The sequence below is a fragment of the Alligator mississippiensis genome, chromosome 5 (genome assembly GCF_030867095.1).
Source record: "Alligator mississippiensis isolate rAllMis1 chromosome 5, rAllMis1, whole genome shotgun sequence".
In the NCBI taxonomy this organism is placed as follows: domain Eukaryota; kingdom Metazoa; phylum Chordata; order Crocodylia; family Alligatoridae; genus Alligator; species Alligator mississippiensis.
Genome location: NC_081828.1, coordinates 218,074,565 through 218,100,137, shown reverse-complemented (window position 1 = coordinate 218,100,137; position 25,573 = coordinate 218,074,565). Strand labels below are relative to the sequence as shown.

The 25,573-nt window shown below is 51.7% G+C and overlaps 3 protein-coding genes across 5 annotated transcripts; 1 reads left to right on the top strand and 2 right to left on the bottom strand.

Moving 5' to 3' along the window:
- Positions 1-377: 377 nt before the first annotated feature.
- LOC109284329 (transcriptional repressor RHIT-like) lies at positions 378-4,276 on the bottom strand. The gene is made up of 2 exons (XM_019492409.2): positions 4,166-4,276; positions 378-3,433 (listed from the first exon to the last, which is right to left on the bottom strand). The coding sequence occupies exon 2, from the start codon at positions 3,408-3,410 to the stop codon at positions 2,757-2,759; it is 654 nt and encodes a 217-aa protein (XP_019347954.1). The 5' UTR covers positions 3,411-3,433; positions 4,166-4,276; the 3' UTR covers positions 378-2,756.
- LOC106737779 (zinc finger protein 783) lies at positions 4,217-13,375 on the bottom strand. Its single transcript, XM_019492407.2, has 5 exons — positions 8,323-13,375; positions 7,705-7,831; positions 5,915-6,028; positions 4,519-4,632; positions 4,217-4,344 (listed from the first exon to the last, which is right to left on the bottom strand). Exons 1-5 carry the CDS (start codon positions 8,386-8,388, stop codon positions 4,217-4,219), a joined length of 549 nt encoding a protein of 182 aa, XP_019347952.2. The 5' UTR covers positions 8,389-13,375.
- On the top strand, positions 13,351-23,563 carry LOC102568747 (zinc finger protein 398). 3 transcript variants are annotated; one of them, XM_019492418.2, is made up of 7 exons: positions 13,351-13,472; positions 14,001-14,384; positions 15,096-15,222; positions 18,105-18,218; positions 18,341-18,403; positions 18,798-18,911; positions 20,317-23,563. In XM_019492418.2, exons 1-7 carry the CDS (start codon positions 13,449-13,451, stop codon positions 21,333-21,335), a joined length of 1,845 nt encoding a protein of 614 aa, XP_019347963.2. In that variant the 5' UTR covers positions 13,351-13,448; the 3' UTR covers positions 21,336-23,563. The 3 variants fall into 3 exon arrangements, with proteins under 3 accessions (XP_019347963.2, XP_014459953.3, XP_014459952.1); XM_014604466.3 differs by lacking the exon at positions 13,351-13,472 and adding an exon at positions 13,626-13,730; XM_014604467.3 differs by lacking the exon at positions 18,798-18,911 and having other exon boundaries at positions 13,375-13,472.
- The last annotated feature ends 2,010 nt before the right edge of the window (positions 23,564-25,573 follow it).

Below are 25,573 nucleotides of genomic sequence, written 5' to 3'. Positions count from 1 at the left end.
AATTAATACAGTATAGTATGCAGTTTAGTACACAATTTAGTACAATACAGTATAGTATGCAGTTTAGTATAAATTAATACAGTATAGTATGCAGTTTAGTACACAGTTTATTATACAGTATAGTACACAGTTTAGTATAAATACAGTATAGTACACAGTTTAGTACTATACAGTATAGTATGCAGTTTAGTATAAATTAATACAGTATAGTATGCAGTTTAGTACACAGTTTATTATACAGTATAGTACACAGTTTAGTATAAATTAATACAGTATAGTACACAGTTTAGTACTATACAGTATAGTATGCAGTTTAGTATAAATTAATACAGTATAGTATGCAGTTTAGTACACAGTTTATTATACAGTATAGTACACAGTTTAGTACACAGTTTATTATACAGTATAGTACACAGTTTAGTATAAATTAATACAGTATAGTACACAGTTTAGTACTATACAGTATAGTATGCAGTTTAGTATAAATTAGTACAGTATAGTATGCAGTTTAGTATAAATTAATACAGTATAGTACACAGTTTAGTACTATACAGTATAGTATGCAGTTTAGTATAAATTAATACAGTATAGTATGCAGTTTAGTACACAGTTTAGTACTATACAGTATAGTATGCAGTTTAGTATAAATTAGTACAGTATAGTATGCAGTTTAGTACAAATTAGTACAGTATAGTATGCAGTTTAGTACACAGTTTATTATACAGTATAGTACACAGTTTAGTATAAATTAATACAGTATAGTACACAGTTTAGTACTATACATATAGTATGCAGTTTAGTATAAATTAATACAGCCGAGTCATCGCTAATAAGGCTTTCGCTATCACACACATGCAGCCTTCGGAGACTCGGTGGAGCGCTACCAAGAAGGTGAATTTCTTCTAATACTTGCACAGCAGGGCAAGGCCAACATTTGTGCATGTCAGAGCTCTGTGTCCCTCCCTGTCTGGGGCCCAGAAGGATTTAACTTGACTCAAGATCCCCGAGGGAAAAAAACCCTGCTAAACTAACCCCAATGCAGCACCTCCCTTTCAGGTCTGGGATTCACACGTGCTCGCACAGAACGCGTCCGAGCCGTGTCCTCAGGTACGTCCAGCGATCGCAGGATTAAGCTCGGTCACCTGTGGGAATGCATGCGATATGCCAGCACGTACATACGAAACACAAACTTCTTAGTATGAAAACTGCCGTAGAAAACGCTGGTTTACCAGGAGAGGAAATACTCTGTGAAGCAAGAGAAAAAAGTCTTTCAACTTTCCCTAGACAAGATGCTCCCAGGTGTCCTCTCTCTGCAAGGAGGCATATGGTAAAAAGCAACCTCACATGTTTTTATGGAAAAGAACACAGAAACCCCCGGGTTCACACTGAAAAGTGCCAGAGCCATTAGTGGAGTCTCCGCTGAGCTTCAAAGGTATATCGGGGAACCTGCACCATCTGTGCAAACTTCCCATGAGATAAATCAGACTGGCATCAAACCAAACAGACTGCAAGAACCACTCAGAGGCATTCAGAGGTTCATTGTGCCCTTTGCCTTACCTCCAACAACCCTGTCTTTCCCCTCATTCTTCCTCTAAAGCGTAGGGCAGATTAGACAGCACCCATTGCAGACATCCCTGCTCTTTGTTGAAGAGAAGGAGATGCTTAATGAAGCCAACATTTATTTTGCTCTAATAAGTTCTCAGCCCTATTTTGGATGCTCGAGACAATCATCTTGTCATATATGCAGTGCACTTCTATATTAACTGCCCTCCACTCATGCAAAAATGAATTGGATGCCAAGCCTAAATCCCCAATATTGCAGCTGGAGTGACATGAAATTAAACTTCTTAAGGTGGAGGGGTTTTAATCCACAAAGTACCCATTTCCCTTTTCCTTAACCAAAATGACAAACGTATTTGTGCAGATATTCTCATTACTGTAGCACAGGCATGAGAGAACAAAACAGTAACAGTGAAAGCTTTACAAGGGGCCTGGACCAATTTACAAATGCATGGCATTGCTTGACCCACACCTGAAGTTCAGCCAGCCCTCGGGCAGGCACCGAGAGTCATTCAGCAGCACCCAACACCATTAAACAACAGCAGGTTGGTCATTCCCTATTCTGGTCCCTCCTCACAGGGCTCAAAAATGAGGCTGCTGATGTACAAGACGCTGGGTGTTTCGGCTCCTTCTGCTTTGTCAGACGAGGACGGCCAGCTGCACACTCATTTCTGGCACCTTGCCTCATTGCCCTCTCCGACACAATTTACAGTCCGGTCACAGCAGAGCCGCCTTTAGCTTTCCAGTGTCATGGCAAGCAGGCAGCCTCTACCCTTTGCCAAAGGCTCTGGGAAACTGTGGGTGACTGCACCATGCTGTGCTTTCCCTGAATAAGGGAGCAACTGGAGTAGCAGAAGCTCCTTCCACACTCCCCACACTGGAAGGGGTCGTGTCTTGGTGTGCATATACTGGTGATGGAGTAGATGTGTCTTTCAACAGCAGCAGCTGTCACACCCACTGGCATTTACAGCGTGTCTCCCCTCTGCTACTCATCTGATGCCTCACCAGGCCAAGCTTACCCTGCACAGCACCCAGCAGCCTTACTCTTGGCGTGACTCCTCTCCAGGAGCAGGAAGCCAAGCTCCAGGCTGCAGCTGCACCCTGGCTGGGGCCTGCCAGCTGGTGTGGCTGCAGTGGTGGGTGGCGAGCTTTGCTTGCTGGGTGAGGCTCTGTCCACACTGCCCACACACGTAGGGTCACTCCCTGGTGTGGGTGCGGTAGTGGCTGGTGAGCTCAGACTGCTGAATGAAGCACTTGCCGCACTGCGGGCAGACGTAGGGGCGCTTGCCGGTGCGGTGGCGCCAGTGCAGCACATAGTACAACTTGCAGCTGACGTGCTTTCCGCAGTCAGGGCATGCACAGGGACGCTCACCTGTGTGCATGCACTGGTGCACCGTCAGGTTGAAGAACTGCTTGAAACTCTTCTCGCACACCGGGCACTTGTACGGCTTCTCCTCCAAGTGGATTTGCTGGTGCTGCACAAAGTACTTCCTGCAGCTGAAGCGCTGGCCGCAGTCGCCGCACACGTAGGGTCGCTCGCCCGTGTGTGTCAGGCGGTGCGTCACCAGGCTGGACTTCTGCGGGAAGCTCTTCCCACACTCTCCGCACTGGAACAGTTTCTCCCCCGAGTGACTCGGCAGGGGAACCAAGCTGCTCTGGATGTCAGGGGTGCCCCTATTCTGCAGGGACAACTGCCCTGATGCAGTCCCCTCCTGGCTCCTCCGCTGGCCCCGACTGCCACAACCCGTCCCCAGAACGGGGCTCCAAGGAACGTCCTCCTCCTCCCTCCTTGCCAACATCTGGGGCAGTTCCAGGTTTCCAAAAACAGGGCATGGACACAGCTCTTCCATTTTAATCTCAATCCCATTATGTGCTAGAACAGAAAAAGAGTCCAAATGATGCTTTCATATGCCTGGGCTATACTAAAACCCTGCAACAGCAAGATATTCCTACACGACAGGAAGCTCGATTTTGAAAAAGCAGATTACCTGCATTACAGTCAAGCTTAGAAACTTCAAGCAGGGATCGGGGCCCCTTTTGACCAGGTGCTACATGAACTGCCCCAAAGAATACCAATACTGGCTGGAAAGCTGCATACCAACAAACAACCTGGGTTCAGCCCGTGATCGGAGTATTTCAACCTCAGATAAAGGTGACTTTAACCAATCTCAGTGACTGCAGAGCCAAGATCCTCAGCTGCCTCCTCCGGTCTCCAGCATCTGTGCATATCAGTAAAGAGCCACCCTCCTCATTTCTACATGATCAAAATCAGTCCCCAGTATTACCCAATTTACAAATACCTTTTGGAAAGGAAGTGCCGATGATGAAAGCACAGGCAGATATGCAGTCTTGGTTAAGTCTAGTTAGCAGGAGAAAACAAGTTTGCAAAGAAATGAATTGTAGATCTGCTGCTTGAAAATTTTTCTGAACAGCTGATCCCATTCTCCAGATTCAAGCATTGTGAGATGGAGACCGTATGCAGTATACTGTAGGTTCTTAAGACCAATAAATCCAAGTAATGCCACACTATGACACAGTGTCGGCCTGGGAATGAGGGAGAGCTATCACACCTCATCTAGAGAACGCAGTGAGAACAATAAGTTACCTTTAAGCTGATGATCTTGGGGTCCTGTCTCCTCCCCAGCATGTGAAAAACCTATACCCCCGGTGCTTTCACCGGAGGGAAGAGGAGGAAAACAATTCTGCTTCTGGGGTCCATCTGAAGTTCAGAAAAGGAAGGAGTGAGGTGAGGGATACACGGCCCATAGTCAAAGTGACTGACACCTGCCATGGAGACAAGACAAGGGCTGGTTAGAGACAAGGGGACAGAACTGGTGGAGCTCAGTGATTCAGTTAGACAACCACAGCACGTGTACATGTGTGTGCATGTGCGCACACGCACGCACACACACTTCACTCACCATTTCTGCTTGGTTCTGACATATTATTGACATTCACCTGAAGTGGGACATGCAGGGATCGCTCTCTCTTCCAACTCCTGCAGTTCCCCAATGCACGGCTCTTCCTCTTGTTCAAGCTGGGCTAACACAGTAGGAGCGGGAATGGGAAGATCTGTTCTTGGGAGAAGGGAGTTCTGTTATCTATCTATTGAACATTTTAGAGAAACCCCAGGAGGTCACACTTAGTCCAGGCCCCTGCTTAAAGCAGGACCAGCCCCAACTACATCATCCCAGCCAAGGCTTTGTCTACCCAGGTCTTAAACATCTCCAAGGATGGAGATCCCACCACCTCTCTGGGTAACCTACTCCAGTGCTTCACCACACTCCTCGTGAGACAGTTCTTCCTAATATCCACCCTCAACTTCCCTTGCTGCAACTTGAGCCCATTGCTCCTTGTTCTGTTGTCTGCCCCCACTGAGAGCAGCCCAGCCCCATCCTCTTTGCAACCCCTCTGCAGGGAGATGAAGGCTGCTATTCAATCCCCCCTCAGTTTTCTGTTCTCCATATTAAATAAGCCCAGTGTTGAAGTTTCATCCTTGCAGGTTTTGTCTACTAGGAACAGAGCCACGGAGTCCACCCTCCTTTGATTCATTCAACTACCTCTCTTAGCTCAACCACTACGAACATTACCAGAGTCTCTCCTGCAAGCTCATCTTTATCAGAGATGCTGTACAGTCAACAAAGGAGTTCAGGATAATCATCACCATCTCCCGCTCCCTTCCCTGCCTTCCTCTTGTGCAGTTATGCACTGTAGCCTAACATTGCATCCAAACTGAGACTACTAAGGGCTGGGAGAGTGCTTTTTTATGCTCCATAAAGTACCTAGGACACTTGAGTAGATGTGTAACTACACAATGGGAGTAAGTAAATATCCCCACCTAGCTTATCAGTAGCAGGAAACTGCTTCACTGATTGTATTACACATTCTTTTCAGATCAGGATCCTACTAGCTACAGATGCACTCACATCACAGGAGCAACAAAGTGTGGTTAAACAACATGACCTGAAGGCAAGACATCCAAGAGCAATATAGGACCGAGCAGGAGAAAATGCTACTACAACCCCAATTTCAAGAACCTTGCCATGGATTCAGAGTACTCAGGATAGTCTACTTTTAAACAGAACTAGAGCAGAGCAGCCCCCATTACATTGATAATCCAAAGCAAGACCCACTAAGACCATGACTGTTCAGAAAGCTGTACTGATTTACTCAAACTGGTTCAGAAACCAATTTAGTTGAATCCACACAACGTTCTCACATAAATAAGGACCATGATAGAGGAGCGAGACTCCAACATGGCTTGAAGATATAAGCAATTGGAGCAAAGACTCTGTGAATGTATGAATTAGCTTAGTCTAAAGACAAATCCCTTCATGCGCCTCGACATACTCACCAACACCAGGGAAGCTAGGGATTTCCCTTTCCTTCAGATCCTGCTGATCTCTGATGCACGGCTCTTCCCCTCGCTCCGTCCGAGACAAAATGTCAGGTTTGGACACCGAGTAGTCTGAGCATGGAAACAGATATCCAGGGTTTACCAACGTGTATCAGGTATTGTTACAAATAAATGTAAATACAAATATTTTGTCTTTCTATAGTACTCACCTGTGCAGGTTCTTAGGGTGCTGCACAAACACTGTATTAAATTACGATGGTTACTGCCAGAGGCAATAATGACACAAAGAGCTAAACAGACCGATAAGAACATTTCTAGTAGCAGAACTTAGGGTGGATAAGGAGCTGATGTTTCAGGACCTTTAACAGAGAAGGGACTCAATGCCCCCATTTAGACACAGGCTATGAATCTACTCCCCTGCTTGTAATCCTGCAGAAAGGCCAGAGTCCTTGTCAAGGACACACCTAGTCTGGAGCAAGAAGCGTGGAGAATGACAGTCTCCCTTTAGCTCCTCCGTCGCGGAGCTGATAAAGACTAGCAGCAAACCCCTAGCATGCCAAATTCATCTGCTCTTGTGGGCCGGGCATGTCATAAGGGGTCAATCCATGGGCCAGATTAATAGCACATGGCTGGCTCTACAAACCATATCAGGTCCATGAAGCTGCGCCCCTCTTCTCTCCTATGCCCCCTCCCCACCAGCCAGTCCTGGACCCATGCTGCACGCAGCACCCTCCAAGCTGGTCAGGGACCCGTGCTGCACACAGCGCACTCCTGGAGCAGCTGGGGAAAGGGGGGTTGCATGCGTCCCAGGCCCTGCATGTGGGGCTGGGCTGGCGGACACCACATGCTGCATATGGGTTGACTGTGGACCAAGGGGCAGCACCTGGAGGCTGGAAAATGGGCTCCGCAGCCCAGAGCCAGCCTATGGGTGGTATCTTTGATGCACCTACTCTGGACTTACTAGTTTTCTCCCTTTGATTAGACATAGGGACGACAACTCACACTACTAGAGGCAACCCAGTGAGAAGGATGCTTGGGGAAGGATTTCAGACAGCTGCATGTCAGTTCCCCATTTCAATCTAGCACATACAACATGTGCATGCTCACATATGTGTGTGCAATGGAGGGGTGCCTATTTCCTTGTGGCACTGCTATTGCACTCTTAGGATCTGATGCAAAGAACGGCAGCTTCTTTAGCCAACTTCAACAAAAGATACTGAAGCCGGAAGAACTCAGGCGGTATGTTTTCAAGTTCAGACTTCAGGGGCTAGCCGGGCTCCAGCCTCAGAAGGGAGTTCATTCCCCATAGCTCTAGGGAGCTTACAACCATTTCTTGAAATCTATTTAAAATGATTTCTTGAGACAACACTGCAATGAACAAGTGACCACGAAGCCTGCAAGTCGATGAACAGAACCAATACAGAAACCAAAAACACCTGTCACAGGTGTGAAAAGAAAATTAGTGAAGGGTAACTACCAGAAAACACCTGAATCAGTTGTATTTTACTCCATGCAAGACCAATAATAGGTGAAAGAGGGATGGACTCTAAGTGCATAAGCAAACAGAGCCCTTATCCAAAGCACAACGATGGAAAGACCAAAATGCCCATCTGTATCTCAATGTCTTTTTAGCTAAGAGGATGGGTGGATAGGATACATGACAAAGACTTGAAAACGTGTACAAACTGATTCACCAAAAGCTAAAGGGATTTGAAAATACACTTCAGATGCAGAAATTACAAGTATAATAATCAACTGAACAAATCATAATAAAAAAAGATCCTAACTTAGAGAGATCAGGGTCTCAAAATTCCCCTTCATCACGTTCTTGTACAGCTCTTTCTGCCATTCATCCAACCTCTCCCACTCTTGCTCATTGAAATACACAGAGACATCATCAAACGTCACAGGCACCTGCAATCACAAGCATCACACACTCAGCGTCTTCTGTTCAAACACTGACATACCTTGCTTTTGTGCTAGATTAAAAGCAGATAATCAGCCAGCAGAAGGAGGGACTTGCATTTACTGCTTAACTGCTATTGAAATGAGTCCTTGTCTTAGTCCGACCCCAGCAGAGTTCTCCAGCGTTTCTCCATCCTGTCCTTGCCTGCAGCCCACAGAAGAACTGAATGACACAAGGAAAGAGATACAGAAAAAAGACGATGCAGTGAGAGGAAAAGGAAATGGAAAGAAAAAAAAGGAGGTAGAAGAGAGGGCTAAGAAGTGTCAGTCCCAACACGTGGTCTGAAATGCAGTCGCAGAAACCGCGTGGGGACCAAACTGATAGACAGGAGACAGCCCAAGCCCTGCTGTCTCTTTGCCTATTGCACCCTTCCCTCCCCATCCTCTGAGAAGCCCCACAGCCTCTGACCAGCTCCTTCTCAGGGGTGGGATCTCCTTACCTTGGGGACTTGACCCCGGGGGAACCGCAGGATCCAGAGGTTCCTGTTCTCCAGCAGGCTCTCCATGCTCTCCAGCCTCCTCACAATAGATGATTCTCCTGGATCAGAGCTCCCAGCATAGCCAGCTGGTTACCAAACTCCATCTCCATTTTCTCACACGCCGATATCTTCTTCTCGGCCACTCCTGTTCTCCCTTCCAGACTCAGCAACTGTTTGGCATAAGAATCAACCTTCCTCTCCACGGCTTGAATCGCAGCCACGACGGTGCACAGAGACATTTCTGCCGCTTGCAGCTGGGTTTCTTTCAGGAAAGTTCTTTCGCGGACAGTAGCAGGCTTCAAAGACACGGGGTGCCGGGATCCCATATCCCATCCTAGAGTCTATTGGTAAGAAAAGACATGGAGCTAGTGGGGGTCCTGTCCTTGCAAATCACCTAGAAAAGACATGGAGCTAGTGGGGGTCCTGTCCTTGCAAATCCCCTGCACCCACAATTTTGACAAGAACCGCTAGCATTCTCCAGGCTGCTTCATATTTCCCAGTACTGACTTTTTAAAAGGATCACTAGCAAATCTGCTTGTTGAAGTCTCGCTGATATTTTCCTTACAATAGTTTTACACACAAGACAACATAAACTGCATCAGCATAGGACGAGCAAGAATGTAACAGAAAACAAGGAATCTACTTCAGGCTTGGTAAAGGTCCCGTTACCTCATCCCCTGAGCTCAGCTGGCCACACAGCTAGATGTGCCAGAAATAAATTAACAGGCAGTGAAGACAATTTTGGGAGCAGAAAGGGAGAAATGTTATACAAAGTATTTATCATGCCTTCAGGACACTTCGGAAAATATCATGTCTTTGGTATACTCCGTATAAAGGGGCTGGCTGAGGACTGAAAAAAGGCCATGCACTTTGCCCCCAACTCACTGCGAACAATACTGATTAACAGCACCCGCGGAGACCAACATTTTGGCACCCTCTCCGAGTGCCGCTCTAATCTCTTTTCTTTACCTGATCTGCTGCTCAGTTTTCTGCTCCTTGCCCTGTGCTCCCTGACCAAACTGCTGCTCCACTTTCTGCTTCCAGCATTATGCTCCCTGCCAGATCTGCTGCTCTGCTTGCTGTTCCCTGGCCTGTGCTCCTGCCCCATCTGATACTTACTGCTCCCTGCTGTATCTGCCATTGTGCTGCCTAGCCCATCCCCAATCTGCCATGTGTCACACACACAGGCTGCAAGCTACAGATCAGCCACCTCTGAGCTACAGGAACAGCCTGCACCGAACACTTCACACCATACTGGGTGCATCTATATGTGCATTAATGCAGCATAGTTACAGCGCATTAAGTTTAGCGCCTGTTATAACAGGCACTAACTTAATGTGCAGTAATTGGCACTACTGTGCAGTAGCACCAGAGTACATCTTTTAGGTAACACTAATGCGCAGTAGACTAATTCTACTAATTCTAAGATGAAAGCAAAAACAAATACAACTTTACTGGAACGCATATAGCATTAATGTGCTGTCTCACACATTTGGTACAAAAAACACAACAAACTAGGCAAAAACGAATGAAAAGATGCTGTTTCATTAGGCCTGTAGTAGACTCTTTCTCAGAGTCACCAACCACAACCTAGCCTTCTCAAGCATCTTGACAGCACGTCCTGTGCTTCACTGGCAGTTGTTTCCACACCGGAGCAAATGCTCACCTGAGGAAACATTTCCACACCCGAGTTAAGGTTTGATGCTAGGGTTAAAAACAGCCGGCAGGGCTGTGAAATAGGAGAAATGCCTCCTAGAAACACATCCCCAGGACTAGTAGACAGCAGGACAGCAGAAGAAATGATTGTGATCGATGCAATATCAAACCTTTAAAAAAGGAGAGGGAGTTGCTAACACGTGTGGGATGAAGAGTTTAGAAGGAATCAGACACCTGCTAATGAGCTCAATGGACACCATGACTGCTGCCTTTCCTGGGCAGTCGGTTTTTAATTTAGGGTAAAAACATCAGGACTGCTGTTCCCCATAGGTCCATCTGGCCTGTTTTGTGCATTGCGCAGTGGCAGAGAGCTGACGCTGACAGGGAGAGTGAGCTGGGTCGGACTAGGGCTTTTTCCCATTCCTCTCCCACGTGCAGCCTCCAGCCATGAAGGTCTAGGAAGAGCCGATTCAGAAGTGGTCCATGCCTCTCCTTGCTCACCACTTGGTCTCTGGGCTCCTTGACCCGATTGCCCTCCGACTCCATGCTCCCTGAGGCTACCTACCTCAGCATATACCTGCATCCTGTGCTCTGCTTGGTCTCCGGGCTTGGCCTCTGACTCTGTGCTCTGCCCGACCCTCCAGCTTCCTGGCTCAGCTCGGGCCAGCGGGCACTGCCCAGTGCCCCCCTTGTAGCACTTGTTTGAGCCCCGTCACCCTCACTCCCATCCCTGTTTTCTCTTCCCTTGTCCCCCAAGCTCAGGTTCCCCGTCACCTCCCTGGCTTCTGACCTGTCTTGTTCCCACACCCACTGCTTGGACCCACACCCCAGTGCCCCCCAGACTGGGACCAGGACACAACCCGTGTCCTCAAGACCTGGATTGGGACAGGACCCCAGTGCCCCCAAGACCTAGACCGCATGGCAGCCTCCTGGACACTGTGGGTGTAACACCAATTAGAAAAGCTAGACATTTATAAGCCAGCGGGACCAGATGGACTTCATTCAAGAGTGCCGATGGAGCTGGCTGAGGCCGTTGCAGGACCCCTGGCAAAGCTCTTTCAGAAATTGTGGTGCACAGGGGAAATCCCTGATGACTGGAAGAGGGCCAACATTGTTCCCATCTTCAAGAAGAGGGAGAGGGAGGACGCGGGCAACTATAGGCCAGTCAACCTAACCTCCATCCCAGGGAAAATCCTGGAAAAGCTCATTAAGGAATCTATGTGTGATATGCTGGCGGAAGGTAAGATCCTGAACAGCAGCCAGCACGGCTTTTGTCTTACCAACCTCATCTCCTTCTACGACCAGGTCTCTCGCCACCTGGACAAGGGAGACGAGGTAGATGTTATAAACCTCGACTTCCAAAAGGCTTTTGATCTAGTGTCCCATGATATCCTTGTGGGAAACCTGGAAGATTGTGGGCTCAGCTGCTCGATGGTTCAATGGGTGGGAAACTGGCTCCAGGGTAGGACCCAGAGAGTCCCCATGAACGGATCCGTGTTGTCCTGGTGCGAAGTGGGCAGTGGTGTCCCCCAGGGTCCGTGCTTGGACTCGTGCTTTTCAACATCTTTATCAATGATTTGGATGGGGGAGTGAAAAGCTCGCTGGCCAAGTTCGCAGATGACACCAAGTTATGGGGCAGTGTGGCCACACCAGAAGATTGGTTGCTGATACAGGTGGACCTGGACAGACTAGAGAGCTGGGAGGACTGAAACCAGATGAAGTTTAACACTTCCAAGTGCAAGGTAATCCATCTGGGGACAAACAGCCCTCAACATGCATACAGGCTTGGTGGTGACAGCTTGACTTGCACCATGGCCGAAAGGGACCTAGGGGTAATGACTGACCATTGCATGAACATGAGCCATCAGTGCGATGCAGTGGTCAGCAGGGCAAACACCACGCTGGCCTGCATCAACCCATGCATCTCCTGTAAACCTAAGGAAGTGATACTCCTGCTGTACTCAGCACTGGTGAGACCACAGCTGGACGACAGCATCCAGTTCTGGGTGCTGCACGTTAATAAGGACATGGAAAAACTTGAGAGAATCCAGAAAAAAGCCACCTGTATGATCAGGCACCTGCACGGCAAGCCTTAGAGGAGAGGCTGAGGGTCCTGGGCCTCAAAGTTTCATAGTTTCTAGGGCAAGAAGGGACCTGAACAGATCATCAAGTCTGACCCCCCACCCCAGGCAGGAACGGGTGCTGGGATCATAGCACCCAGCCAGATCTCTATCCAACCTCCTCTTGAAGACCCCCAAGGGAGGGGAGAGCACCACCTTCCTCGAGAGCCCAGTCCAGAGCCTGGCAGCCCTCACCGTAATGTCTCCTGATGTCCAGCCTGAACCTGCTCTCTAACAACTTGTGGCCATTATTCCTTGTTATCCTGGGTGGTGCCTGGGGGAACAGAGCCTCCCCCAATTTCTGCTGGTCTCCCCTGGTGAGTTTATAGGTGGCCACCAGGTCCCCCTCAGCCTTCTCTTGTGGAGGCTGACCAGGTTCAGGTCCTGTCGCCTCTCCTCGTAGGGCCTGTCCTGCTGCCCCGATCATGCGGGTGACCTCCTCTGGACCCTCTCCATGCTGTCCACATCCCTCCTGACGTGCGGCGCCCAGAACTGGACGCAGTACTCCAGCTGCGGCCTGACCAGTGCCGCGTAGAGGGGGAGGATCACCTCCTTGGCCCTGCTCGAGATGCACCTGTGGATGCACGACAAGGTGCGGCTGCCCTTCCTGACCCCTTCCTCGCATCGGCGGCTCGTGCCCATCCTGGAGTCAGCAACGACTCCAAGCCCCCTCTGCGCGGCGTTGACAAGCAGGGAGTCCCCAGCCCATAGGCGCGTTGCTGGTCCCTTCTCCCCACACGCAGCACCTTGCACGAGTCTGCGGTGAACTCCGTCCTCCTCTCCTCCGCCACCTCGGCCACCTGTCCGGTCCGGCGGGACCCTGCGGCCCGGTGCCGCCTGAAGGGCGGAGGTGCGAGGGCCCGGCCAGCGCCGGCGGCCTCAGGGCAGCGCGCGGCGGCGAGCACCTCGGGGCAGCGCAGGACGGTGGATACAAGCTGAGTTTGTATCCATGAACGGATACAACTCACTCCGGAACGGATACAAACTTTCGGCTTCCTTCCAGGAAAACCTCCTTCGCAGCCGAGGAATCACCTCCGCGCACGGGGGGTTTCCAGAGGACACGGGACAGCCCCCACCCGAGCCCGGCCGCCTTCCTGCCCGGGCGGCGGCTGCACGCCGAGGCCTGCGAGCTGCCTTCCAGCCCCGACACCGGCTGGTGTGCGAGCTGCCCTGCTCGGCCAGGCCGCCCCGCCCCGCCTGCCCTAGTGTAGACGCGGCCCCGGGGGGTGCGCGGGCGGCGGGGGCCGGCAGGTGGCGCTGCGGCCGGACACGGCGGAGGCGGCGGCGCGGTCCCGCCCGGTGCAGGCAGCCATGGCCGAGTGGACGCCCGCGCAGGTAAGGCCGGGCCGGGCCGGGCCTCGACCCGCCTCTGCCCCGCGAGGAGCAGCCCCGGGGCTGGGGCCGAGACCCGGCTCCCCGCTCGGGTAGGACCAGCCCCGGGCTGGGGGAGCCTCCGACTCCGGGGGCCTCCTCCCCGCCGCCCTGCCGGGACAGGACCAGCCCCCGGGCTGCGAGCCTCCTCCCAGCCTCGCCCCTCCAGCAGTGCCAGCCCCTGCCCGGCTCCGGGGCCCTCGTCCCGGCCGCCCCGCTCCGGTAGGGCCTCCCCCGGCCTCCCCACTCGGAGAATAGCAGCCCCCCAGCACCGACCGGGGTCTGGTCCCAGCTCCAGGAGCCTCATCCTCCCCTCCCTGCCCAAGTAGCATCAGCCCCGGCCAGCTCTGGGGGCCTCCTCGCTCGAGTAGTCTCAGCCCCCAAGTGTGGGGCTGTCCCTGCTCAAGTTGCGTCAGCCCCCGGGGCTGGGGCCTCCATCCAGCAGCCTCGGCCCGGGGCCCCGATCCCAGCTCCCTTTCCCTTTGCCGACAGGCCTCGGAGTGGGAGGCCGAGCTGCAAGCGCCCGGCATGCCCGAGGTGAGCTTCGTGAAGGATGCCCAGCTGCAGACGGCCGCCATCTCCCTGTGGACCGTGGTGGCGGCGGTGCAGGCGGTGGAGCGCAAGGTGGAGGCGCACGCCGCGCGGCTGCTGAACCTGGAGCGGCGCTCGGGCGTGACGGAGAAGAGGGTGGTGGATTGCGAGAAGACCATGGTGGAGTTCGGCAACCAGCTGGAGGGCAAGTGGGCCGTGCTGGGCACCCTGATCCAGGAGTACGGGCAGCTGCAGAGGAGGCTGGAGAGCATGGAGAGCCTGCTGCGGAGCAGGAACTTCTGGGTCGTGAGAGTCCCCTCGGCCGGCAAGGGAGAGGACCCAAAGGTGCCAGTATCTCAGCTCTGACCGAGTGTGAATGTGGCGGGCCCTGAATCGGAGGGGGTTGAGGTCCCACTGTGTCACCATTGTTTCACAGCTGGTCTGGAGTGAATTGATTGCCAGCTGTGCTGGCTCAGGTGTGGGCGCTCTGCACTTACCCACCTCTGGGCAAGTCTAGGAGCAGACGGGTCGTGGCTGTCTAGCCACCAGCGCTCGTAAGCAGAGGCCTTAAACCACAGATGCATAAAAGTCCTCTTGGACTCTTAAGGCCAAACCCCACGCGCTGCTGCTATCTCAAATCAAGGACTTTGCTCTAACGCACCTTGCTTTGAAATCCTCTTCGCAGCTTCTGCAAAATAAGGTTTTTGCATGGAGAAATGATTCATTCAGTCTCCAAACTCAGGTGACCAGTGTCCTGCATCCTGTACCTGGTCCCGAAATCCCTCCTTGAAGGAGGACCACGTAGTACATTTTCCAGACCAGTTTTATCCTTGTTCTCCTCACAGATTCGTGGTGAGAGGCTCAGGATGATAGGTGTTACTCTGGCGTGGAGGCAGGGGGCTGAGACCTGCCGTCTCGCTTAATAGGAGCCGACAGGCAGTCATCCAGAGCTCAGCTCTGCAAGTTCTGGCCCATTCGTTGTTGTAAGATGCGGGGTAAAGGTAGCGGGTGTCAGGAAGCAGTCGCAGCAGGAGTGTGTGACGCTTCTGGTTTCAGGTCCCGGTGGCGTTTGATGAAGCCTCGGTCCAGTTTCCCCGGGAGAAGTGGGAGAACTTAGAAGACTGGCAGAAAGAGCTGTACAAGAACGCGCTGAAGGGCAGCTATGAGCCCTCGATCTCAGTAGGTAAAGAACAGCTTTCACTTCTTAGACTGGGCTTTGTAGTGGCCAGTCCTGGCATTTCCTCTGGCTCGTGGGTGTTATCAACCCCCTCTGCTTTCTCTCCCAAAGGCTCGGCTAGAGCAGCTCTACCACAGGATACAAGTGGGTGCTCCCGAGCCCTCCGTCCCCTGGTTCCTAGTAGTGAGATGTTTGGATGGGGCCTGAGCTTACATCGATACAATCATCTCACTGTCCCATGGAGCGACGGGGTTGCAGCACCTTCTGTGTTAAAAGCTGTCTCAAGACTTCTGTTTGTGTTATAGTAGAAGCCCGTGTGTATTTGTAAATATATATATATATATATATACACACGTGTGTGTAAATATGTACATATATACACACACACACATACATATAAATGCATGTGTAAATATACATATTTACACACGCATATATATGGATATATATGCACATGTATACATGCATGTGCGTGTAAATATACACACACATGTATGTGTGGACGTGTGTGTGTTGCCCCCAGCTGACATTCTCGCAAGTGCGTTGGAGAAATGTGGCATTGAGAGAATTGCTGTTTGGCGTCTGTGTAACTGGCTGAACACACGCCACCAGAGAATCACTATAAATGGACAGTGTCACAATGTCGAGATCTCCAGCAGCTTCCAAAGGCACCTGGTGCCATTTAACACGTTTATTAATGACTCGGATGCAGAAATAGAAAGCCTCCAATGACGCAGAACCGGGACAGGGTTGCAGACGTTTTGGAGGAGAGGATCAGGGTTCAAAAGGATCTTGATATCTTAGAGAACTGTATTGCAGACAGCAGAGTGAACGCTAGCCAAGATAAGTGTAAAGTGCCATATTTGGGAAGAAAAACCAAATGCACACGTGCAGAAGGGAGAACAACTGGCTTGGCAGTCGCACTGCTGAGAAGGATCTGTGGGTTATGGTGGACTGGAGACTCAGTCTCAGTCCGAAATGTGATGTTCTTCCAAAAAGGAAAGTGGAGCTGTGGGCTGCGTTAACAGAAGTACAGCTTGTAAGACACGGGAGGTGATAGTGCCAGCCTACTCAGCACCGGCTAGGCCTCAGCTGGAGCAGTGTGTGCGGTTCTGGGCTCCGCTGTTCAAGATGGATGTGGAGGAACTGGAGAGGCGACTGACAAAGATGATGAAGGGGTTGGAATGCAGCCGTACAGGGAAAGGTGGAGGGAGCCGGGCATGTTTAGTCTGGAGAAAAGGAGTTTGAGGGAGACGTGACAGCACTTTTCAAATACTTGAAAGGCTGCCATAAAGAAAAGGGAAGACAACTGCTCTGCCTCACTGCAGAGGGCAGGACACAAAGCACTGGATCTAAATGGCAGCAAAGCAGATTTAGATTAAATCTCAGGGAAACGCTTCCCAACTGCAGGAGCCGTAAGACAGTGGCTCGAGCTGCCTGGGGAAGCCGTGGAGTCTCCCTCCATGGAGGCTTTTGAGCAGAGGCGGGGCAGGTGTCTGCCTGGGGTGCTCAGGGACTGCACAGCCTACTGGTGTGTGCGGGGTTGGACTAGGTGACCCTTCCAGCCTTGCAAGCTCTGCATCAAGAATATGCTAAGGTTAGCAACGTCCAATGCACCTGGCTGATCTAAAAGAGTCGACACAGACACTGACGGGCTCATCAGAGAAGCGGGGTCCCTCAAGGTCCCTTCAAGCCCCGCTAGTCTATGACTGTGAAGAAGGTTCTCCCAGAACCGCGGACCCGCTGATCTCAGGGGGAGAGGGAGATAGACGGTGGCACTGTTGACGAAAGCAAACCCGAGAGAGAGAAAGCAATTGTTAGGTCATTCCTCCAGAAACTTTCCAGTGACAGAGACCCTGTTTCCCGTTATTGCTTAAATTTCCCTTTATATGGTAAAGAGTATAGTAAGGTCATGGTGGCAGAGCCAAGGAAGCCTGAGCACAGCAGGTTTCGGGACTGGTTCTTTGATGAGCCTTTCCGTGTCTGTGTTGATTCATTAAGATCAGTCGGGCACCTTGAACGTTGCTAACCTTGGGGTATTCTTGACATACAGAGTGCTGCTTTTTTTTCCATCAAGGTGCCACTCTGGAGTGGAGAAGTGCCCTACACATTCAAGTAGAGACTTGTCACTTCTTTGAGACACATGGGCTTACTTTTTCTCCAGCAAGGCTCTGAGTTAGGTGTGGTATCAGCAGCAGGGTTAGTCAGGATTTTCTCAACGAAACCAAAATGCTTCATGGAAGCATCAGTTTCAATAACGACCAGTAGCATCCTTATGGAAACCAGGCTGCATTTCTTCCAGCCGGCTGGCAACTCCGGGGTTTGCAGCATCCCGAGATTGCCAACTCTGGGCTGTGCAACAAGGAACCTGAAGGTCCTGAGAGCCCTGACGCAAGCCCGGGGCTCACAGGGTCTGAGAGCCCAGAAGACTTGTGAGCCGTGGCTGGGATTTTCGGCCCCCAAGCACTATTTCATGTAGACATTTTGCAAACAGAGACATCCAGTGATTTGTGATTGAATTAGGAAATCCCACGTGCTGCAAATCCTGCCCTTTCTACTTTTTATCTCCACACAGCAGAGCTGCTTTAGTTGGGGGTTTTTTTTTTTAATTCCCAAATTTCCTGAGGAACAGAAATCCCAAGTTTTAATGAGCCCACAGCAGCAGAGGGCATGCTTGGGTGTGACAGGGGGACAGCTCAACCGTCTGCCACGTTGGGGTTAGGTGAAGAGAGCCCCCCACCTCCTGCCAGGACCATATGCTGCTCTGCCCCATCCTCATTTGCATCTATGCCAATGACCTGTCACTTGCCAAGGCTTTTGATTTGAAACGGGCACTGTAAATCACGGTACTTAGTTACTTCAGCTTCAATGCCTTTCTCCCCCAACAGACCACACAATCTCCAAGCCTGATATTTTATCACGGGTTGAACCAGGGGAAGAGCCCCACATCAGGGAGCAGCAGGACTTGGAGGTGAGAGAAGTCCCCACAGGACCTAGTGCAGGTGAGTAACAAGTGCAGAGAGCACAAAGTGCGGCGTTATGAGCAGGGAAGACAGACAGACCTTGGGAAATGAGACACGAGCCTGGCGTGTGCTAACTGATGGTGACGTTACCCTCCTTGCAGGTGTTGCTCATCATGACTTCCTACCTGTCCCACCGGATGCCAGCTGTACACAGCCCAGCACGGGTAATGTATACAATCTGTTAAACAATAAGTGCAGCCTGTGTTTGGAAACCTTCTTGCCTAGGTCCAGCTGGCATGTCTATGAGCAGTTTTATGATCAAGATCATACACCAGTCTTCCTTCCTCCTGACTCTTAGTAGTAGTGAGTCCTTCCCCTCATTTTTTTCATTTCCGCTGGATCCCTGTTAACATACCTGCATCCGATTAGAATATGCATGTCCTCAAGCAAAGAAATAGTCACACCCCACTGTTGTGTAAGGTGCTTCACTTACACCAGTGTAGCTGGGCCAGGTTGCTGCAGCCAGGTATGTGATCTGGTTCCATGTCTCCTCTCAGATACTCGGTAACACATTCAGGGGACTGGATAAGCTGATGCTGCCCTCTTTCCTCTCAACAGAATCTTCTGTTTCTACCACGGAGATTATCTCGTGGATTAAACGAGAGGAGGAGCTAAGTGTCCGGGCTCAAGGGCATTCAAAGGAACCAGACGTTCACAAAAGCACTTCCACCAGTGAGTACAGGAGAGCGATAGTGCAGGACTAGAGAGTGAACTGCCTGAGGGTTACTTTCCTGAGACAGGGGGTCTCTGTGCTTTCCAGGAGGCCTGGGCAGAGCAACACCTGCCAGTTCTCCGTATGTTTGGGGGTTGAAGTGTTATCCCGGAGGGAGGGTGCTCACCACTAAAAGCCGGAGGCTGGACTTCAACAGCAAGATAGTGGGGACTGAGCAGTCGCAGGACTTGTGTACTGGGAGAAGAAAGAGAGCCCCTTTGAAGAGTGTTTGAGGGCCAGCCTGGGACAGGGGGAGAACACCAAACCATATACCAGTATTTTTTTTTTCTGGAAAAAGAGTGCCCATCTCTTGTGACAGATTTGCCTAGAAGTGGAGTTGGTCTTTGGCTCCTTTGTTAGCTTGGAAAGCCCAGGAGGCACAGGACTGTGTGGAGAAGCAGCAGCTCTGCAGAAAAGGACCTGGGGGTTACAGAGGACAGTAAGGTGGAGATGGGCCAGCAGTGTGCCCTTGTTTCCAGGAAAGCTAACAGCATCCTGGGCTGCCTTGGTAGGAGCGTTGTTAGTAGGTCAAGGGCAGTGATTCTTCCCCTTTATTTGGCACTGGGGAGGCCGCATCTGGAGTCCTGTGTCCAGTTTTGGACCCCCCACTACAGAAAGGATGTGGACACAATGGAGAGAGACCAGCGGAGGGCAGTGAAAATGGTTCAAGGGCTGGGGGACTTGACTGGTGAGGAGAGGCTGAGAGAACTGGGCTGATTGAGTCTGCAGAAGGGAAGACTGATGGGGGATTGAATAGCAGCCTTCAGCTCCCTGCAGGGGGGCTGCAAAGAGGACGGAGCTGGACTGGTCTCAGTGGGGGCGGATGGCAGGACAAGGAGCAATGGGCTCAAGCTGCAGCAAGGCAAGTTGAGGTTGGAGATTAGGAAAAACTCTCTCACTAGGAGGGTGGTGAAGCACTGGAAGAGGTTATCCAGAGAGGTGCAGTCTCCATCCTTGGAGGTTTTGAAGACCCAGGTAGACAAAGCCTTGGCTGGGATGATGGAGTTGGGGCTGGTCCTGCTTGGAGCAGGGGGTGGACTAGATGTGCCCTCCTGAGATCCCTTCCATCCTCATTGTGTGTGATTCTGTGAATCACAAGGGGCTGGGCTGTGGTGTGATGGTTTTCCTCTCCTGTTGGGCTCAAGATCCTTGCAAAAGTCTAGTCTCAGTTAATTTTATTTTAAAGGTGCTTTGGTGAGAAAAGAACCAGCAGTGGCTCATTCATCTGTGTGTTACTGCTGTACCTTCTATTATTCAGCCAGATAGAAATGAGTATTTAAACGTTAAGGGGTTTTTGGATAGGGCTGGTATCAGAGACATGCTGTGACTAATGCCAAAATTCTCCTCTCCCCGCCACCCTTTTAGCCGACGATGGGATTTTGATCAAACATGAGAAGCCTCCTCAGGAGAAAGGTCCTATGCACCAGGAACCCACCCTGCCCTTACCAGGGAGACTGGAGGCACACGTGTTCCCAGAAGCCGGCCATGAGAATCAACCCAGCTCGAGCCCGCAGCCCCTTTCAAGCCAGACCCCGGCCGCCGGTCGCCTGGGGGAGTGCACACAAGGCGAAGCCGAGTTCGGGCAGTTCTCGAGCGCTGCCGCCCAGCCGGGGAGCCACGCAGACGAGACGCCGTATCTGTGCAGCGAGTGCGGAAGATCCTTCTCCCGCGAGGACGCCTTCCTGTCCCACCAGAGCGCCCACGCGGGCACTGCGCCTGCCCCCTGCCCGGAGGGTGAGAAGCCGTTCGCTCCATCGGCCGACATGGGCAGTCATGCCCGCATCATTAGCGGGGAGAGGCCATGCACGTGCCCGCAGTGTGGGAAGACCTTCCCCCACCCATCCCAGCTCGCGTCCCACACCCGGGCCCATGCAAGCGAGTCGCCCTACCCGTGTCCAGAGTGCGGGAAGAGCTTCAGCCTCAAGCTCAGCCTGCTGCTCCACCAGCGAAACCACACCAGGGACCGGCCCTACCAGTGCTCCGAGTGCGGCGTGCACTTCAACGGCCACTCGGGGCTGCTCCGCCACCAGATGATCCACACCGGGGAGAGGCCTTACAAGTGCCCGGACTGCGGGAAAGGCTTTCTGCGCAAGGAGCACCTCCTCAACCACCAGCGCCTGCACACGGGGGAGCGCCCCTTCCAGTGCGCCGCCTGCGGCAAGAGCTTCATCCGCAAGCACCACCTCCTCAAGCACCAGCGCATCCACACGGGGGAAAGGCCGTATCAGTGCGCCGAGTGCGAGAAGAGCTTCCGCTACAAGCAGTCGCTCAAGGACCATCTGAGGACTCATAGTGCGGAGCAGGGCCAGGCTGACACCTCCCACACCCTGCTGCAGGACATCGAGGCCGGGCTCCTGGACGTTAAACTGGAGAACGCCTGGTAGCTTGAGTGGAGAGAGGGGCGTGGGGGGCCATCAGTAGGCGCGTTGGCTCCAGCACAGCCGAACGGTTATCACGCCAGTACAGCATGGTAGTAAGTAGGTCAGACTTCCCTGCCACGCAAAAACAACCCTTGAGCTTTTGACTAGGGGGGACAGGACTCGTCCGGTGCAGAAAGAAGTAGAGCAGAGACGTGGTCTGCTCTCGGGGCCTCTCCCCACCCAGCGAGCTCACCTCGATGAAGAAGATGGCTTTTTATTTTGTGCGTATCTTGCTCCTCCTGGAAGACCTTCCCAGTCATCACTTATCTCACTGCTTCTGTTGGTCTGCAGTACACACCATCCACTCCACTTGTTAAAAAAAAACAACTTCCTGCATTTTTTTTTTAGTGTTTTGTTTGAGCAGTCAGAACTTTCCCCGAATCCCTGGACTTTTACTGAAAGCAAAAAAAAACAAAAAAAAGTCAGATGTGACCCAAGGGCCACAACTGAGCAAACCTGAGCACTGCACGCCCAGCTCTGAGAACTGAGTGGCTTTGGAAAAACAGACAACTAGAGGCAACCCAGAGCTGAGCTGATACTACTAACTGTGCTTTCTGTAAGCTTATCAAGTGCTGTAGGCATGCCTAACACTGCCAGGATGGATGGCAGCGTGAAGTGCCAGGCCACTTTATTTATAAACCAAACATTTATTAGAAAGTGGTTTTCAGGCAACAGAGGCATCGTTCTGTTTCGTCTCCCAGAAAAGAGGAGTTGGTTCCAGTTCATCAGTCTCATAAGCTCTAACGACTGGATACAGAAATGGGATTTTGGGATAGGGGAGGGGAAAACACCAGAATGATGTAAAAATAATGGCAATAGAGTTTGTTTTTAACATTTTCTCCAGCTAGCAATGCTGCTGCCGTGTGTCCCTATCGCTAACCCCCCTCCAAGGATGTGGAGACCTCCTGCTTGCCTGTGGGGCTGCATGTACATAGATTCCCTTCAGGGTCCCGTGCTTTCCCTTCACTGGTAAAAAGCATAAAACTGGTGCATTCTGTTTACCTCTGCTGAAGTCTTGGAGTAAGGGTGAAAAAAGCATGCGCGCGTGCTCACATACAGCACTTGTTTCCACCCCGCGTGGGCACTCGCCCAGCTGGCTGCGCTGCACTAAGTCCAGGCTCTAGTCGCAAGTGCGAGCCGACGGCTGTGGCTTTGTCAAGCCCTTTTGAAGCCAAAGGGCTCTGCAAAGGCCCTGCTGTCTGTCCCCAGGGGAGATGCAGCAGGGCCAGGGCTGGGGTTTCATTTGAGGCCGTGCACTAAGTGCAGACCTGGCTCCCGCTGAAGCCAGTGAGCTTTTGGTTGGCTTTGAATGAGTATGCTGGCATGCTGCAAGCCAGGAAGCTCAGCACACGCCCAAAACACTTGTATGAAGCGACTCTGACCTGCTCAGCCCAGTGCGGGTTTCCTCGGGGGCGCACGTCGGGTGGCACTTCTTTTGGTTTGGTTTCTTGCGTTGTCTGGCTTTCGACTCGGCACACAAGGAGCCAAAGTCCCGAAAGGAAGTCTCCGATGGGCTTTCCACGGGGTTGGGACCTCCTGCAGCTGACCAGTAGCTTGTGAGCAGACAAGCTGAAACCTGGGGGCACTTGCTAATACTTATCACAGCTGGCTGCCAGGAAGCACCAGGGGCTGGGAGGAGTGTGCTCTGTGCTTCTTGGGGCTTAAAGAAGCCATTGTCAAGTAATTCAGGGCAAAAAAAAATCTCTTTTTTTTTAAAAAGATGACACTGTATGCTGGGGGAGCAGGCCTTGTTTCAGGAGAAAATTGGCCTGAGTCCTGAGAGCTTTTGAGTACTTGAAATCCTCTCAGGATATGGCCAGTCATTGGCAGCTGGGCTAGAAAAATATCACTCCTAGTGATCGCTGTCAGTCATTGAGGCCACAGTTCTCCTTCAGTCTCAATCCAGTGACTGTACGTACGTTCCTGTTTACCGCCCTTCTCCTTCGGGCTGCTGTAGAAAGTAGGCGAGACAGCAGAGAAGACCTTTCAGGGTATAATCGTTGTATGATTTATTTTTTTTTACATAAAGGGGATGCTATATTAATAATGCAAATCACTGTCAACAGATCAAGGCGACCTTGTGTGAATTCTCTTTGCTTCTGCATAAGCTGCCGACAGTGGGGTGTACTTGGCATAAAAGCTTGTGTGTTATCTTGACTTTTATGGACCAATAAATGGTGCTATTGCATTTACTCTTTTGATTCTGTCGAACTGCCTCTAGCCGAGGGTCCGTCAGTTTGAGGTAATCCAGTAGGTCATCTGGGCCTGCACAGTTGCTCTAGGGTACATAAATTCTCCCCCCAGACCATCCCCTTCCCCCCCAGCGTTTGCTTTTTGCTTTTTTCCTCCTTTCCTCCCATCTAAATGAGCTGCAGCTAGTCCAAGAAGATCTCTCAAAGACAGGTAGCAAAATGGAAGAGAAAGGGCATGGTGAAGTCTCCATCCTTGGAGGTTTTGAAGACCCGGGTAGGCAAAGCCTCGGCTGGGATGATGTAGTTGGGGCTGGTCCTGCTTGGAGCAGGGGTTGCACTAGATGTGACCTCCTGACATGGATCATCAGCTCTTTGGCAGCGACCTGGTCTTTCAATCTGTGTTTGTAAAGCTCCTAGCACAGAAGGCCCCGAGTCCGGCCGCTGCCCTGCCGATTCATAATAATTCAGCCTTGCATACGGCCTGTAGCTTTAAACGGTTCTAATATGGCTTCGACCCAGCTTAAAACAGTTCTAGCAGAACAAAGCTCAATCTGTGTGCGCTGACCGATGTGGAAAGAGCTTTTTAACCTACATTTGGAAAGAATTTTCCAGCTGGACATTTTGCAGAGTTTTAGCAGAAGCCGGGTTTCAACTGGTTCAACAAGGAGAGCGTAAGGCAGTGCTTCTCAACCTTTTTTTTAGGATCAAGGCACCTCCTATTAGACTCGAGGCCCCCTCATAAAATGCCAGCTTCTAGTTTTCACTTGGTTTTTGACTATGGAAAAATACTAGAGCAATTCTTGTGTTGCTAAGCTCTCGGCCCGCAACAGGGCAAGGTGTTTTCAAAACAATGGAGTCCTATTGGAAATCTCGGAGTTTCTCTTGTGAATCGTTTGCACACCTAACAGTGCTGACGTTGTGCAGACCCTTGAAAGGATCTTAAGGTACCAAGGGGCCATGGCAGCCTAGTTGAGAAGCAGTGGGATAAGGTATAATTCAACCCTGATGAAAACAGAGCCGCCTTAGGCAGAGACCTGTGCACTCCGCGTCTGGGCTTGTTGCTCGAAGGGCAAAAATAAGTTGTTTCTGCTATTCAGGCCTGCAGAGACAGCCCTGCTTGGAGGAGGAGCTGGAGTCTGTTTCTTTGTACCCATCACGGAAAGGACAGCTTCATCCTGACCTGTTCTGTCTGTGAAACCTCGCTGGAGGCAACAGGGTTGTGTAAGCCTTTCTGATGGTGCCTGTCCTAGGGTCATCTGCAGGGCTGCTTGCCGGGAGGTGGAAACGCTCTCTAGCCCATAGCAGGAGCCTGCTGGAATATAGAAACCCCAGGCAAAGAGATGGGAACTGGGGGCCACCACCCTTCCAGGTGGAGGCGGCTTTCGGAGGAGAAACCCAGTGTATGCAGCGTCTGGGGTATATCAGCAGGGCCAGCTTACCCGGCAGCACAGGGTCACACCAGGCATTAAGCCTTTCTGTATAGCCCGGCCTTTCCAAAGCTCACGGATGTGGTCTCTTATCTGCTGCCTACAAACAGCAAGCAGAGCCGAGGTAGCTGAAAGGAGCTGTGAGCTTCGGAGCCTGCGGTTGGGTTGTTCCTCCTTGGCCTTGCAGGGGAGAAACCAGCTTCAGCGTGCACGTGTGGAGCGAGAGATACTGCAGGGCCTGGCCAGCTCCGAGCAGGCTGGGGCCATCCTTCCTGCCTCTTATCCCAGCAGCTCGCTGGCCCCGGTCCACCAGCGCCACGGCCGAGGGGGCAGCCGCACAGGTAAGCACTGCAGCCTGGCTCAGGTGGAAGCACCAAAAGGCACCGCCGAGTCTCCAGCCTGTCACCTGTCTTCATGCCGTCTCTTGACCCCATTCGCTCCCTTCCCCTGAGATGTGCCCCATTTGGGGACCACTCACCTCTGGGTAACTTCTGGGTGCCAACGCAGCTGAGACACCCAGGAGAGCCCCTGGCCCCCCGCGGGCTTATCCACCCCCCACCCCCCACGACTCTCTATGCTCGTT